The sequence below is a fragment of the Rhinolophus sinicus genome, chromosome 17 (genome assembly GCF_057876585.1).
Source record: "Rhinolophus sinicus isolate RSI-liver-muscle chromosome 17, RSI-T2T, whole genome shotgun sequence".
NCBI classification, from domain to species: Eukaryota; Metazoa; Chordata; class Mammalia; order Chiroptera; family Rhinolophidae; genus Rhinolophus; species Rhinolophus sinicus.
The window spans coordinates 152,617,771-152,633,188 of NC_142517.1; the positions used below are offsets into that span (position 1 = coordinate 152,617,771).

At 36.5% G+C, this 15,418-nt stretch overlaps 1 protein-coding gene across 16 annotated transcripts in view; it reads left to right on the forward strand.

The window, feature by feature from the left end:
- Positions 1–15,418, forward strand: part of SLC4A10 (solute carrier family 4 member 10) — a 256,810-nt gene that overhangs the window by 174,839 nt on the left and 66,553 nt on the right. For all 16 annotated transcript variants that reach the window (XM_074337110.2, XM_019727291.3, XM_019727287.3 and 13 more), the window contains 5 exons: positions 3,828–3,974; positions 9,409–9,509; positions 12,458–12,632; positions 13,220–13,353; positions 13,755–14,000. In XM_074337110.2, coding sequence (XP_074193211.2) covers positions 3,828–3,974; positions 9,409–9,509; positions 12,458–12,632; positions 13,220–13,353; positions 13,755–14,000 — 803 coding nt within the window. The remainder of the gene's footprint in view (positions 1–3,827; positions 3,975–9,408; positions 9,510–12,457; positions 12,633–13,219; positions 13,354–13,754; positions 14,001–15,418) is intronic.

Below are 15,418 nucleotides of genomic sequence, written 5' to 3' on the forward strand. Positions count from 1 at the left end.
CCCCCCCCCCCCCCCCCCCACACACACACACACGAATTCACTGATGCTTTTCCTCAGACTTCTTTTCTGGATCCTTCCTTCTTCCCATTCACTGCATTGATGAGAACTTTGCTACTTAATTATCCACTCTGGCTCCTGCATTATCAGTTTCTCCTTCCCTAGTATATAATTTCTGTCATCTTACAAAGATGATCTAAATTTCCTATCTTTTCAAAAGGAGAAAGAAAGGAAAGGAGGAAGAGAGAAGGGAGGGAAGGAAGGAAGGAAGGAAGGAAGGAAGGAAGGAAGGAAGGAAGGAAGGAAGGAGAGAAAGGCTCTTTCTAGTTACGTGATCTCAGACAAGTTCACCTCAACTCTCTCTGCCTCAGTTTCCTCATTTTCAAACTGGAAATGATATTAATACTATGTATTTCATGATGTTATTGTAATAAATATACATATATTCATTGTCTACTATATACTGACGATAAGGTGGTTGAAATTAAAGACATGTCACTGGCTTCATGGGAAAGCACTGAATTTATCCTTGACTATTTCTTTCACACCCAAATCCAATCTGTCAGTAAATCTTCCTTTGATAATATTTCCAGAATCCTACTACTTCTCACTTTCTGAACTGTTATCACCTGGCTTTCACACATCACCTGGTCCATCCCACCATTATTACCCTATCATTGTAATAGACTCTCGCTTGTTCTCTCTGCCTTTGCACCATTCATCCTGTTCTCCACATTACAGCTACAGCAATCACTCTTTTGCTCCAGACACTCTAATGGCTTTCCATCTCATTCAGCGTAAACATCCAAGTTCTTATGATAGTGTACAAAGTCTTACAAGATGTCCTTCTGCCTCTTCTACCTTACCTCTCAGACCTCATCTCCGGTTCCTCCCCCTCTAGCTCACTGCTCCCTAAGGAGCTGGCCTCCTTGCTACTTCTCAGATATGACAGGCATTCTCTCACCTGAGAATCTTTGCACCGACTCTTCCCTCTTCCTGGAAAGCTCTTGCTTCTGATAGCTGCATAGCTGCATCTTCAACTCCTTCGGGTTTTTGCTGAAATGTCTACTCATTGAGGGCTTCCTTAATTACCCTGTTTAAAATTGCAGCACCCCAGTTTTACTCTGATTCCTCCTCCCTGCTTTATTTTCCCCCATACATTTTCCACCACCCAACAAAATATTTGTTTATATTGTTTTTTTTCCATCTCTTCCCTCCCACTAAAATGAAGGTCTGTGAGGGAATGGATTTTTGTTGGTCTTGTTCAGTGCTCTATCCCTAGTACACAAATAGCTTAATAAATATTTATCAAATGAAAGTTCAGAACTCATGTTTTAGCAGGAAAAAGGCAATGCACAACTAATTATATAATTAATAATTGTAACAAATAATTATAATTACAGTGAAAGCTATAAAAAAAGGACTAGGTGTTAGGGGTGTATTAACAAGATGTCTAATCTTATTTGAGAGAGGGTCAGGGAAACCTCTAGAAGTTAGGTGTATATTGAAATCAGAATGTTAAGTTTAGCTAAACAAAGAGAAGGGGAAAGGCAATTTAAAGAATTAAGTTATTGGGGAAATTGGTGATAGGAAATCAATAGTAAATAAAATTTTTATTTTAAAATCAAACAAAGCTCCTATATCTTTGAGGAGCTTTAAAATAATGGGGAATCAGCTATTTTGGACGAATTTAGACATTCATTTATCTAAAGCAGGCATAGGATCATTTGATCTCTTGAAGCGATTTTTTAAATGAAATAAGATCAAATCAAGAAAGATTTCAAGAGTTGTTATTGTCAGGGAATAAGTTAATTCTAAACTCTCATTGGAATTAAGAATATTTGTAATTTTTAAATGTTCAGATAAGGTCTCATGGCCAAGTAAAGATCTCTAGAACGCAGTGGTTTATGGCAAAGAAATCTGTGCTGTGCTTGCAATATTTAAAAGTTCTCTTTGTCAAACTACAACTAAACCATTAAAATATGTCTTTGATGTATTCATATTATCCTAAGTAAAGACTGTATATCATCCCAATGATTTTTTAATGAAATGTTCTTAGTTGGAAGGTAAAGAAAAAAACCTTTGAAAACAATAATTATCACTTCATCAGCAGTTTAGATTGAGTATCAAACCAGAAACTGAAACAAATGTTCTAAAAATAAAATAGAATATTTGAAAACACAATTTTCCTATACATTTTGGTGTATTTGGTTACTGTAATATAGATTAGCGTAAAGAATAATACAGTAATCCCAAACCTCAAATATTTATCTGTTCCATTTCATACTATGCGAAATACAAATAAAAAAGAATTATTTATATTATATTTAGTGTAAATTAATTTTTCCCATTCATTTTTATTTTTACTTTGCCCACTTATTGTATTGCATATACCATTCCTCTGTAAATTAGGAGAGATTAGGTTTGCTGCAGGAATAACCAACTAAAATCTCATTGGGTTAAAACAACAAAGATTTATTTCTATCATGTTGTGTGTCCGTTATATGCTGGAAGAGAGGCCTTGATAATTACAGTCTCTCAAGTGCCCTGGCCCATAGAAGCTCATCTCCATCTGTGTTTTATCCGTCACTGGCGGACAGAAAGCTATGTGATAAGTCGCACAGAAGTGCCCATAACTTCCATTTGAAAGTGACATATATATATATACCCGTCCAAAGTCCACATGTCCTATGCTTTGAAAGGCCAAAACTCAAAACATCAGATTTTGGAGTGAGGAAAAGTTTATTGATCAAGAAAGAAGCCTTCAACCCAGAAGATGAGAGATCTAATCCATTTTAAGAAAGGACAGAGTTCAGGCTTCGTTTCTGTCAAGGGAAGGGAAAATGGGAGGGGCTGTTTTTGTAATGATTAACATGGGAACAAGGCAGCTTGATGAATAAGATGGAGTCAGAGAGACCGATCATTTTACTCTGTTACTAATACCATGTTTCTCCCAAAATAAGACCTGGTGTTATGTTAAATTTTGCTCCAAAAGGCACATTAAGGCATATTTTTGGGGACATCTTATTTTTTCATGTACAGCAATCCACATTTATTCAAACACAGTCATGTCATCTTCGGGAACATCGTCATAATGTACTAAATGCGTCCATCTGGCTGACGATCTTAACTGGGGCTTATTTTCGGGGAAACACGGTAGAACACAATTAACCCCAATATCAAGGAAGGCGAGAAACGCAATCTTAGCATGTGTCTAGAAGAAGACCTGTGGTGGTGTCCATCAATAGCTTAAAAAACTACCACTGTGTGTGTGTGTGTGTGTGTGTGTGTGTGTAGTTTGAATGGAAATATGCTTTCTATACTGTATAGATATGATATATATCCAGAAAATACTAATTTATAACATTATTATTTAAAAATTGAAACAAAAATAACCTTTTAAATTAGTTTATGTATGCCAGGGTACAAATATTGCTAAAATTTCTAATTTACTCTATAAATTTTTTTCTCTATTTTTAAGCAAGGGCTTCTTTCAGAAAATTTGATTCATCTGCATATAAATAACCTTTGCCAAGCTTGAACCGTTAATTCTAGTTTAATGAGATTCCTTTCATCCTCCTTTCCCTTTTCCTTACTCTTACCTCCAGAAATTTCAACATTCATTTCAGTATTCTAAGCAAAAAATATATCTGTGTGCATTCATAAAATAAACTCTATGATATTTTACATTAAAAATGTCTTTAGAGTTGCCTGTTTCTTCAAATTATTATTAACACATGTGAGATAAGTAGAAAATGAAAACACTGAACACATTAAGTATTTATAATTGTTTTTTAAATCTATACTTGGTATTTCTTTTCCTTCCATAGGTATTTCATGATGTTGCGTACAAAGCTAAAGATCGTAATGACTTGGTATCAGGAATTGATGAATTTCTGGATCAGGTTACTGTTCTCCCTCCTGGAGAATGGGATCCAAGCATTAGAATAGAGCCTCCAAAAAATGTTCCTTCCCAGGTATGTGTATTTGAAAATACTGTTATAATTCCATCATTTTGTTGTCTTTTAAATACATGTACTAAAATAGTATAACCCATCAAAAAGATTCAAATGATTTGAATTATAACCTAGTGATATTGTGATTTATAATAAGAAACATATATTTGGTCTTTGTCCTGTTTTTGGCACACAGCTCCTAAAACCTTTGGAATTTCCAGTAATTTCCAGAAATTCCAGAGCAACAAATGTGTCTTTTGTTATGTTAATGAGGCAGCTTTTGGAACTCACCTAAGGATGTGATGCCAACCATGTGACTAGAGGGTTGGAACTTTCAGTCCCACTCTCCCACCTCCAGGGAGAGCAGAGGGACTGGAGATTGAGTTCAATCACCAATGGCCAATGGTTTAATCAATCATGCCTATGTAATGAAGCATCCATGAAAACCCAAAAATACAGGGTTCTGAGAGTTTCCAGGTTGGTGAGCACAGGAGATTTGGGAGAGCCATGCATCCGGAGAGGACAGGGATGCTCCTTGCCCTTTCCCCATACCTTGCCCTATACATCTCTTCCATCTGGCTGTTCCTGAGTTACATCCTTTTATAATTAACCAGTGATCCAGTAAGTAAACTCTGAGTTCTATAAACCGCTCTAACAAAATAGCTGAAACTCAAAGATGGCATCTTGGGCAGCTCTGATTCCCAAGTCAGTCAGAAGTTCAAATGACAACCCGAGCTTGCAACTGGCCTCTGAGTGGGGGTGGGGTGGGGGAGAGGCAGTCTTGCAGGACTGAGCCCTCAACCAGTGGCATCTGATGCTCTCTCCACGTAGATAGTGTCAGAATTGAGTTGAATTGTAGGACACCCAGCTGGTATCTGGAACATTGCCTATTGGTTAGAATGTCACAGACATAGATGAGGGTGAACAGGATCAAATAAATGGTGATGGAAGGAGAACTGACTCTGTGTGGTAAATACACAATGTGATATATAGATGATGTATTACAGAACTGTACACCTGAAATCTATGTAACTTTGCTAACCATTGTCACCCCAATAAATTTTAATTAAAAAAAAAAGAATCAAGACACTCAGGTTCTGCTATTAATATTACTGATTTGTATGCCCTTAAACAGATGCCCTAACCCCTCTGTACTGATATTCAAATCAGCTTGTCCAATAGAACTATCTTCAGTAATAGAAGTGTCCGATCTATGCTGTCTAATGGGCCAAGCCACTATTGAGCTCTAGAATGTGCCTACTGCAACTATGGAACTGACTATTCAATTTTAATTAACTTAAATTTAAATAGCTGCATGTAGTTAGTGCCTATCATATTAGAAAGCGTGGTTTTATATAATGAGTTTGAATTAGAGATATGCTCTATGCTTCTTTATATTTTAACGTGTGTCGTAATTGAATAACAGATACGATGAAACTATTTTTCTTTTATTAAATGGACCATAATCAACTCAAATATACTAAGCATTCTGACTTCAGACATACTAATTCAAATAACACTTTCTACCATGAGATCATTTCCATGGTCTTTATTCTTTTGAAATGAGTAAATAACAGAATTTTAAATATTTTTTTCTCTCATTTAAGTGAAGAATAACCAGTCACCTCAACTGATAACCCTGAATATACCATTAGAACTTTGTCACAGTCATTATAATCACTCCCTTGAATATACCTTGAACTTTACTTTTCAATTATGCCATTTACTTGCCTGTCAAAACCACAGCCGTATGTGAATTCAACTCTGTAGTCTGTACCTGCATTGACATAGCTGACTGTGGCTGAAGGAAAACATATAATTGCACTGATCTCACACAATTCTTGACCATGTATCTTAAGTGGGCCCTCAAGGTTGCAAGTTCATCATACTACCTCAGTCCATTCATTCCCTCTAGATGCCATTTCACTGTTTTCTCTCCTCAAATCTTCAGCAATCCTTTCTGGTCTTCACTGTCAGATGTTGACTTGCTTTCTACTTCCCTGAGAAATATGAAATGATCAGGAGAACTTCCACAGACTCTCCCCGCCACACCTATCCACCAGCCAGCATCTATCGCCACATATTCTGCCTTCCCATATAGTAGTATTGATGAAGTAGCCAAAGTCGGCCTTTACCTGGATACTAGATCCCATCTCTTCACACCTACTCCAAGACATTACTCCAATTCTCTTCTTTTTCCTTATATCATCAATTCTTTTGTTCTGTATTATATCATTTTTATCAGCATACAACATGGTTAATTTGCAAATCTTAAGAAAAAAACGAACTCTCAATACCGCTACCACTGCCAGCTACTCAACCATTTCTTTTTTCCCTCTGCAACCAAATGCCACAGAAGAGTTCTCTATACTATCTGCCTCCAATTCCTTTCCTCCAATTCTCTCTTAAACCTGCTCCAATAAATATTTTGCCGCCATCACTTCATGAAAATTGCTTACGTGAAAGTCACCAAAGATCTCTACAATGCTAAAACTGCATGGTAAAGTCTCAGTCTGCATTTATTTGGCTACCAATCAGCAGCATTTGAGAGTTGATAACACCCTTTTCTTTGTTTGGCTCCAAAACACCACTCTTAGCTTTGCTGGTACCTCCCTGGCCACTCCTTCCTAATCTCCTTTTGTAGTTCTTCATCTTCTCTCTTATTTCTTTATGTTGAAGTGATGCAAGACCTAGTACTCTGCTGATTTCTCTCCTCTATCTATACTCATTCTCTTGGTAATACTTTCAATCTTATAGCTTTAAATCCTCTCCCAAATTGATTTTTCACCTTGAACTTGAGAGTTATTTTTTTTCAAATGCCTATCTAGTGTCTCCACTTGGATTCTTATAGATACCTAAAACCTAGCATGTCCAAAGTTTAACTGAATTGTAGATTATTTCATTTCTGTACCTGTACACTTCTTTACATTTGTATTAGCCAAGGCAATATAATGCTTCCTGAAGTATGTACAAAACTGATCTTTTCTCAAATTCTGTTCCATCTGACCCTTCTCATCTTGGTAGGTGCTAACTGTACCTATACTTACAGTTGAGCAAGCCAAAAACGTGTCTTCTTTTCTCTTCTACCTAACTTCCATTCAGCTAGGAAATACTCTTGGTGTTGCCTTCAATGTTTATCTAGAATTATACCATTTATTGCCATTGCTACTGCCACCACTCTTTCAGTTTACCGTCATCTTTCTCCTGGATTACTGAAACAGCCTCCTAACTGGTCTCCTTCTTCTACACTTGGCCCCCAGAATCTGTTCTCAACACAGCAGCCAGAGTGATTCCAACTTAAATCATGCTACTTTCCTTAAAACCCTGCACAAGCTCCTCATTTCACTGAGAATAAAAGCCAAATACTTACTGTGGTCTATTAAACCTACACAATGGCCTCCCTATACCTCTCAGAGGTCATCTCCCACCAGTGTCTTCCTTGCTCGCTCTACTCCAACCATGTTGGTCACCTTACTCCTGCTCTTTAAATCCTGCAGCACCTCTCTTGCCTTCAGATGGTCCCGCTGGCTGTTCTTTCGGCCTGGATATTCCCCAGTTATCCTCATGGCTAATTCCCTTGACTCCCTCAATTTTTCTCAAATCATACTTTCTCACTGAGCCTGCCCAATCACTCTACTTATAATTGCCACACCCTCCCCCCCAACCACCCACCCCACACTTCAACCCCTCTTTACTCTGCTCTAAATTTAAAATTTTCCATCACTTTTAATCTTTCTAACACATTATAGAATTAATTTACTCATTTGTTTATTGCTTGTCTTACCCATTAGAATGTAAGTCCAGCAGACCTGATTGGTTAACTGATGTATAGTGGTGAGGCCTAATATATGACACAAATTAACTCTCAGTAAGTATTTGTTGATTGAATTAATGAATTACATAATTTAAGTAGTCAAATATCTACTCACCAATTGATTTGTTTTAAGATATCAAAATATGTGTGTTTCTGAACAAAAAATATTTTTTATATATTTTTCTCAGTATATTCATCAGTACTATTCATACACACTACTCTTTCAAACACCTTTTTTCCTTACTGTAAGTTGAAGGAACACTCCTTGAGGAAACAGATCCTTTATAATGGCTAATATCTTTCATGCATTTATCTTTTGCCTTTTCAGTGCCTAGACTTTTCCATTGTAAAACAATGAGTTAACCTATCCAGTAAGGGATAATTTCCCAGAAGACCAAATAATATCACTTGCTTTCTGAGACTTGTGGAAGCTAAGAAATGTTTCCCTAGGCGATTATAGGGTAGTGAGGGTATTGAGGGCCATTCTTAAAGCCCTTTACTAATGTATGCTAATTATTTGCCTGTAAAAGCAGTGCCTTTATTACTTGAAACACATCCTTCTTCTTTTTTTCTCTTTATAATCTTTTAACTTCTATTCATTGTATCTATTTATATGCCTGGGAAATTGTAAAATATATTAAGCAATGAACTTTCCTATATTTTGTGCATTTCAAAACCTAGTTTTTCTCATGTTTTAAACCTGTACTATTTTGTCTAAATGTCCCATCGTACATGAGATCATTTGATAATTCGCTTTTATTCTTCATGTTTACATGTTTACACTATTCTGGAATGGCAGTCAAGTAAAATTTTTAGTTGCACCACTTTAAAAAATTTTTATTATTCTTTTAAGCAATTTTGAACACCTTACTGTGCTTTAAGATCACCAATAGGTACTGTTTTTTTTTTAAATCTCTGTCACTGACAAAAGTGGGCAGAATAAACCTATGGGAAAACAATACTTAAATAAACCTCAGTTAATCTGTCAGTGGCTCAATTAGAAGCTTCCTTTTGGAATGGTCTTTTGAATCTCTGAGTCAGAAAGAACCATGTTATAAATCAGCCCTTGGGTAGGAAGATATGAACCAGAATCAAAGAGGAAAACACACCTAAAAATTAGTTAATGATAATAGTTAATGTTTATTGAACAGTTGAACTATGCCAGGCATATAACAACACCACTGTAACTAATACCCCCTCACCCTAACCTACCCCACCCCCAGTCTCTCTGTCCCCTTCTCTTATTTCATTTTTCTTCATAGCTCTATCTCTACCTGACATCATAGGTTAATTGTTTGTCTCCACTAATGGAATGCTTTTTCTTGCTCACTTTTGCATCTCTAGCATCCATAACAATAAATGACACACACTGGGCACTCAGTAAATATTAGTTGAAAAAATGAAGAATAAATGTCCATCACCTCGTTTAATTCTTTCAGCCACACTGATAGCTGTGAAGCTTTGGAGGCTAGGTAACTTTCTAGAGGTCTGGCAGCAAAGGAGTACCAGAGCCTGGGTTCTTAGCCACTCAGCATATTGCCTCAAAGGAAACATTTTGCTTTTGTTATTTACAACTAGCCCCGGAAATTGAAAACAAAAAACAAATGAACAAAAAAACTGAAACAAACACACTTCCCACAGGAGAAGAGGAAGATTCCTTCTGTACCGAATGGAACAGCAGCTCATGGGGAAGCAGAGCCCCATGGAGGCCATAGCGGACCTGAACTTCAGCGAACCGGAAGGTTGGTGAGAACCATTTTTATGGGACTTCAAAGACCCAGGGATGTACCGTTCTTGTGTGTCAGGAATTGCTGTTTTGAGATCTAATTCTTTTTCGTACTTTGAATACCTATTCTTTGCGGGTAAAAATGCCAATTAACTTTATTTCTCTGTAGTTCCTAATGATTGTCATTACTATTAAACCAGAACAGCGTATACACCATTCCATTTTATCTTACCTAGCCTTTCATTTTGCTGCACATAAAATGCATTCACAGATTCTTAGAATAAATAAGAAAACTGTCAGTCTCCCCTTCCAAAAAGTCTGTTGAAAGCTTCAAGTTCAAGATGGAAATAAAAATAAATACCAAGAACTCAATCTTATAGGCTCTATCTCATTACATACAAGTAGGATGTATATAATAGTATTTTTTATTTTTACGGTTGTAATTTGAAAGAGCTATATGATTTATTTTTCTAATCACACATCTTTGATGAGATGAAAGCTTCAATTTATTTCTTAAATTGGTTCTTTATGGTTTTTCGACAGCTTGTCTCTTTCCAAGCAATGTGTGAGTAGAAAATCAGAAACCGTTGGGTGGGTTCTCTTCAGAGAATATGTGCACACAGCCTCCATTAAAATTGAAGGCAATTGCAAAGGCTTTGCAGGATTGGTGCATCCTCCCCTCAAGGCCGTTTCCTTTACTGCTTTCACTGTGTCCTCTAAGCTGACTTTCCAGTTCCTGACAACTCTGCATTTTAATTCTCCGTTCTTTCCCTTTATCTGTGTTTTGTCTCTGAGGAAATGTCCTTTAACATCTTCCTCAGGCTGCATGCCTAATTTGATATGGTACAATTTTTTCCTTTCCCTCTACTAGAAACGTTGTTACTCCTTCTGTTTGCTTTCGTATTTTCAAATGCTGTCTTTTTGTTATTGGTGGTAATATTTTTTCCTCTCTCACGTGTAACGTGCCACATAGCTTAGATTTTTTTCGAGGTTCACTTTTCCTTACTGCTTCCTAAATCCTCCCAGGTCACCAATATCTGGTATCTTCGCTTGTCCAGAGTTCTTCCACAGATTCTGTTGCTGACATGGCTTGAAGTATCCATTACTCATCTGCTCTCCTGGAGTTGCTGGTGTACATCTGGGCTGCTCTTGCACTGTTCTCTGTAATGATCTCCCACTTCTGGATTTAGATTTTTGCTGCTAAAAGCACATTTATTACACAGTAATATAAGAGCTATTTAGACTAATATACGCTCTACTAAGTAATTAGTGGATAAAACAATGGTCTACTAGAACATACTATCAAACCTATAAATATTAACTACTAATTAATAGTTCATAACCACCTCAACTTTTAGGGATTAGGTGGGATATAAATCATAAATCAATGAATAAATAAACTAGTAGATTAAATCCACTTTGAATTGTGACTTTGACAAGTTAACAAATCATTCAGAAATGATCCCCCAAATTAAAAAAAAAAATGCATGTTTTACAAAACACAGGTAGAGGAACCTAAGATGATTTTTTGTGTGTATGAATTTCACAGGTTCTCTGCAAGTGTCTCTGAGTTTTAAATGTCCTTTTTTTCAATTGGGAATTTACCCTCTCAACCTCTTCTGCTCCATATTCCTTTGATGGAAGCAATCAGTAGGAAAACAGAGTGAGTCTATCGTTCACATAATAGTAAGATACTTACTAACATGTTACTATTGTGTGTATGTCAGTCAGATCAGGGAAATTAAAATAATAATAAAAACTTCTAGTTGTACTGAAGATGTACATTTTTTAAGGCACACTAAATTTGTTTCTCAAGAGAGCAGTCGTTTTTGAGGTGATTGTTGGATTGCAAATACATATTCCTACTTAGAAAATAAATTTAAAAAGTTGAATACTTTTGCATAATTTAAGTATATTCGGCATACTGGCAGTATATTGGAACATAATAGATTTTTTTTAACCTCCCTGTAGAAACTTAACCATAGTCTTATTCATTTTAATATGACATCTTTATTCCATGGAGCACAAAGAGCGTTTAGTAATCAAGTGTTAAGTCTGCATATTATTACTAAATGTTCGAAGAATGAGAATACCTGTTCATTAATGCTCTCATTCATAATAGATTACAAAAGTTTTGGTCCTCAAATTTTAGGCAGCATTTCACAGTTTAATTCTATCCCCCCTACCCAATTTCTCTTTCAGGTGTTTCAGTGTGGTTTTTGAATATATTTGAAATAAATGAATTTATACCAGTAAGGTCATTATTGTCTTGTGAATGATAGACATTGGGATATATTTAGGCAATAATGGATCAAAATTGTTGGTTATAAGGTCCCCCCTCCTAGTTACCTAAAATTGAAAACAACTGTCTCATTCATTCATAAGGCCATTGAGATGACTGCCTGGAACAATACCTGGTGAGGGATTTTTCTGGCAGAGTAGGTAACTGAAACGATTGTTTAAACACTGCTTTTTCTCTCCAGGGTGACGTTCACTATTGGAGTATACAAAGCCAGTTTACCCTTTCTTCACTTTCTGCTACACTAAGTAAAATGTAAACAATTCGAAAATATTGCTAACAATGGAGGGGTAGTAGGCCTGAGTTTAGTACTAGTTTGATACAGAAATGGCACAGAAAATAGAGTAATTCTAAATTTCATTATTTGAAATTTGATTAATGAACAACTCTGAACCTTGTTTGAGAGAACCTTGGATTTTTGTTTGTTTGTTTTGTTTTGTTTGTTTTTTTGGTTGGTGACACAATATCTGGTTAGGAATTGAGGAAACATAGTGGTGCGAAGTCATCCTTGTAGATCATGATAATACAACATAGCAGGTTGATTCTTGGGTCTCATCTCTACTGATGGAAAACGTATGCTGTGACCTGGCAACAAAGCAAATGAGCATTTTGATTTATATGTTTTTATATTTGGATTTCACTGTTGTGTTTTCCCCCTGTCTTAGGATTTTTGGGGGACTTATTTTAGATATCAAAAGAAAAGCTCCATACTTCTGGAGTGACTTCAGAGATGCTCTCAGCCTGCAGTGCTTAGCATCTTTTCTATTTCTCTACTGCGCGTGTATGTCTCCTGTCATCACATTTGGAGGACTGCTGGGAGAAGCAACCGAAGGTCGTATAGTATGTATTATGCTTTCCTCTGAACTTTGAACTTCATCAGTCTTTAAGATTCATAGTTAGATAAGTGAGAATTTTGTTTTGGATTCCTTTATGAGGAGAGATTTGATGTATGGTCTAGCAGATAACTTCATATGAATTTCCTGGATGGGTAGTGGAACTGGTAATCTGGGAGTGGAATATCTCAGAACAAATAGTTCTGAGTCTCACACAAGCTTCTGAGCTCCTCCCTGGCCCCCAGGCCTAGGCTCACTTAGGCTTTGTTCTTACCTCACAAGAGCTCCATTTCCCATTTCTGTAGGCCATGCTTATGTCCATACAACTTCTCGGGAATATATGTAAACTGTAAGTAAGCAAAAGAAACGTGAGGTAAGGAAAGTGGAGAGGACACATCCCCATTCACTATGGTTTATTTTCTGCTGAATGCCTGCCCCTATTTTTATCCTCCTATCCCACATCTTGTCCAAGGTTGCTAGGCTTTACATAGCAAAGGAAAAAAGAATATACCCATGGATTTTAAACATTTTCTCCCTAGTTATTATGGCTGCCTGTACAGTTTAGCTAATGGAATCATTTGTATCTCTACACAGAGTGCAATCGAATCTCTCTTTGGAGCATCTATGACTGGGATAGCCTATTCTCTGTTTGGTGGACAGCCTCTTACCATATTAGGCAGTACAGGACCAGTTTTGGTGTTTGAAAAGATTTTGTTTAAATTTTGCAAGTAAGTGTTACAGACTTTTGGCCCTTAGCTCCTTTCTATTTCTCTCCTGTATTTATTCTTCTTCTAACATCACATTTGGAGGTCTGCTGGGAGAGGTGGAAATGGATGATTTGATCCAGTGTGCCATTTTTGTCTCGCCATGGAAATAGAGGAAAAGTAAAAGATTTGTATGTAATGTTTTATAATATTTGTAAAAAAATTATATTCAGTTCTCAACACTGAGAACCCCCTTTACTTTAATCCCCTTAGACGTTCCCTTTAGACAAAGTCTTGAGTTTAGGTCCTCATGAGATGTGAAGCTTATTTACTTTCACTTCCTGAATGAGACTTATTTCCATCTGTTTAAAATGGTGGCAAGCTGTTAAATGACCTTCTTTTTCCTGTTCTTTTTCTGCTCCTAGAGAATATGGGCTGTCATACCTATCTTTAAGGGCTAGTATTGGACTTTGGACTGCAACCCTGTGTATCATACTTGTGGCCACTGATGCAAGCTCCCTTGTCTGCTATATCACTCGGTTTACTGAAGAAGCTTTTGCTTCTCTTATTTGCATCATTTTCATTTATGAAGCCCTAGAGAAGTTGTTTGAACTCAGTGAAGCATATCCAATCAACATGCATAATGATTTGGAACTGCTGACACAATACTCGTAAGTACCATTTCCCCTGTTGGCTGTGGGGCCTTTCTTTTTACAAATATTGCTATTGTTATAAGAAATATGAGGAACTTACTCAGCAGATAAAGTGCCTTAAATTGATTCATGACCTAAATCCTAGACTCTCAGAGTTGAACAGGATTTTAAAAGTAATCTAATCAGCCACTCTTCTGATACTTGAGTTCTCAATATAACAACACTGCCAAGAATGTCTTTTTTGGAGTTGTTTGTCAGGATTTCCCTATTAAGTAGACAGTGAACCAAGATCAATTTTACTCTACAGAGGTTTTGTTTTTGCAAAATATATATGATTGTGGTCTTCCTTTAGAGTCTTTTCAATTTACGATAATACAAAAAGAAACATAGTGAAAATAAAAGATTTCAGGTTTAGAGCAATGAGGGAAAAGGACTCATTGAGCCTAAATTGTGTTAGCTTGATGTTTGAAAATATGTTAAAAACGTAAACAAAAATCACTGAATTGAAGTGTAATCTTGCCTTTGGAACTTACGACATTTCTGATGGAAGTACTCAGATACTGCCTGTTGAAGCTGACATACACTTTAGGACTGATGATGGATTGGACTTACTGCTCTTTCTAGTTTCAGTATGCCAGAGGTTTGGAATTTCTCTAAGGCTGTGTTTGCAGAGAACATTCCATTACTCCTTTCTTTGATTTAATATTAGGTTTTTTTTTTTGTTGTTGCACTTATCTGTACATTTTTATACAGCAAATATTTGTAGCCATATGTTCTTTATGAGGCAGGTCTAACCTCTGTATCAAACACCAGTGCTCTTATAAGCTGCTCAGATATGGTCTCGAATCCTTTGAAGATTTATCTTTTTTCATTAGAGGTTGAAATTATTGAAATTAGACCAAAATAGTGCAATGTTATAATTGTGTTCAGTTTGATGTAATGATGCAGTATTGAAAATAACATGATTTTTAGTACTTGCTTTTTTTTTGCTCTTTAGAGATAGCTTTAAACAGTACACCTCTGTTTTTGGACAAGCAAAATCAGAGTGGAAACATAAAATAACTTTCCCAATAAAAGCAAATAGTGAGGACATTGTGAAGAGGGCTGAGAAGGGGTTGAAGGAGGTATCAGGGACACTCAGAAAGCAGGCAGATGGAAGAGCAGTTTGATTAGAATGATGGACGACGGTGATACTTGCCTTTTCACTTATCTTCCGTTGAAAAATGAGCAGTGTCCCCTAATTTGGATATCCTTGGTGGGATTTATACTTATCTCTTCTTGGATTTTCAAACCTACTGCATGCTAGACACTGTGCTAGGTGCTAGGGTAATCGCAAATGACATTCTGTTCTCAGTGAGCTTTCTGTTTAATAGGGAATGGAGACAAACAGACAATGCAGTGAAACAAGTGCTCTGTTGAGGGATTGGCACAGAATG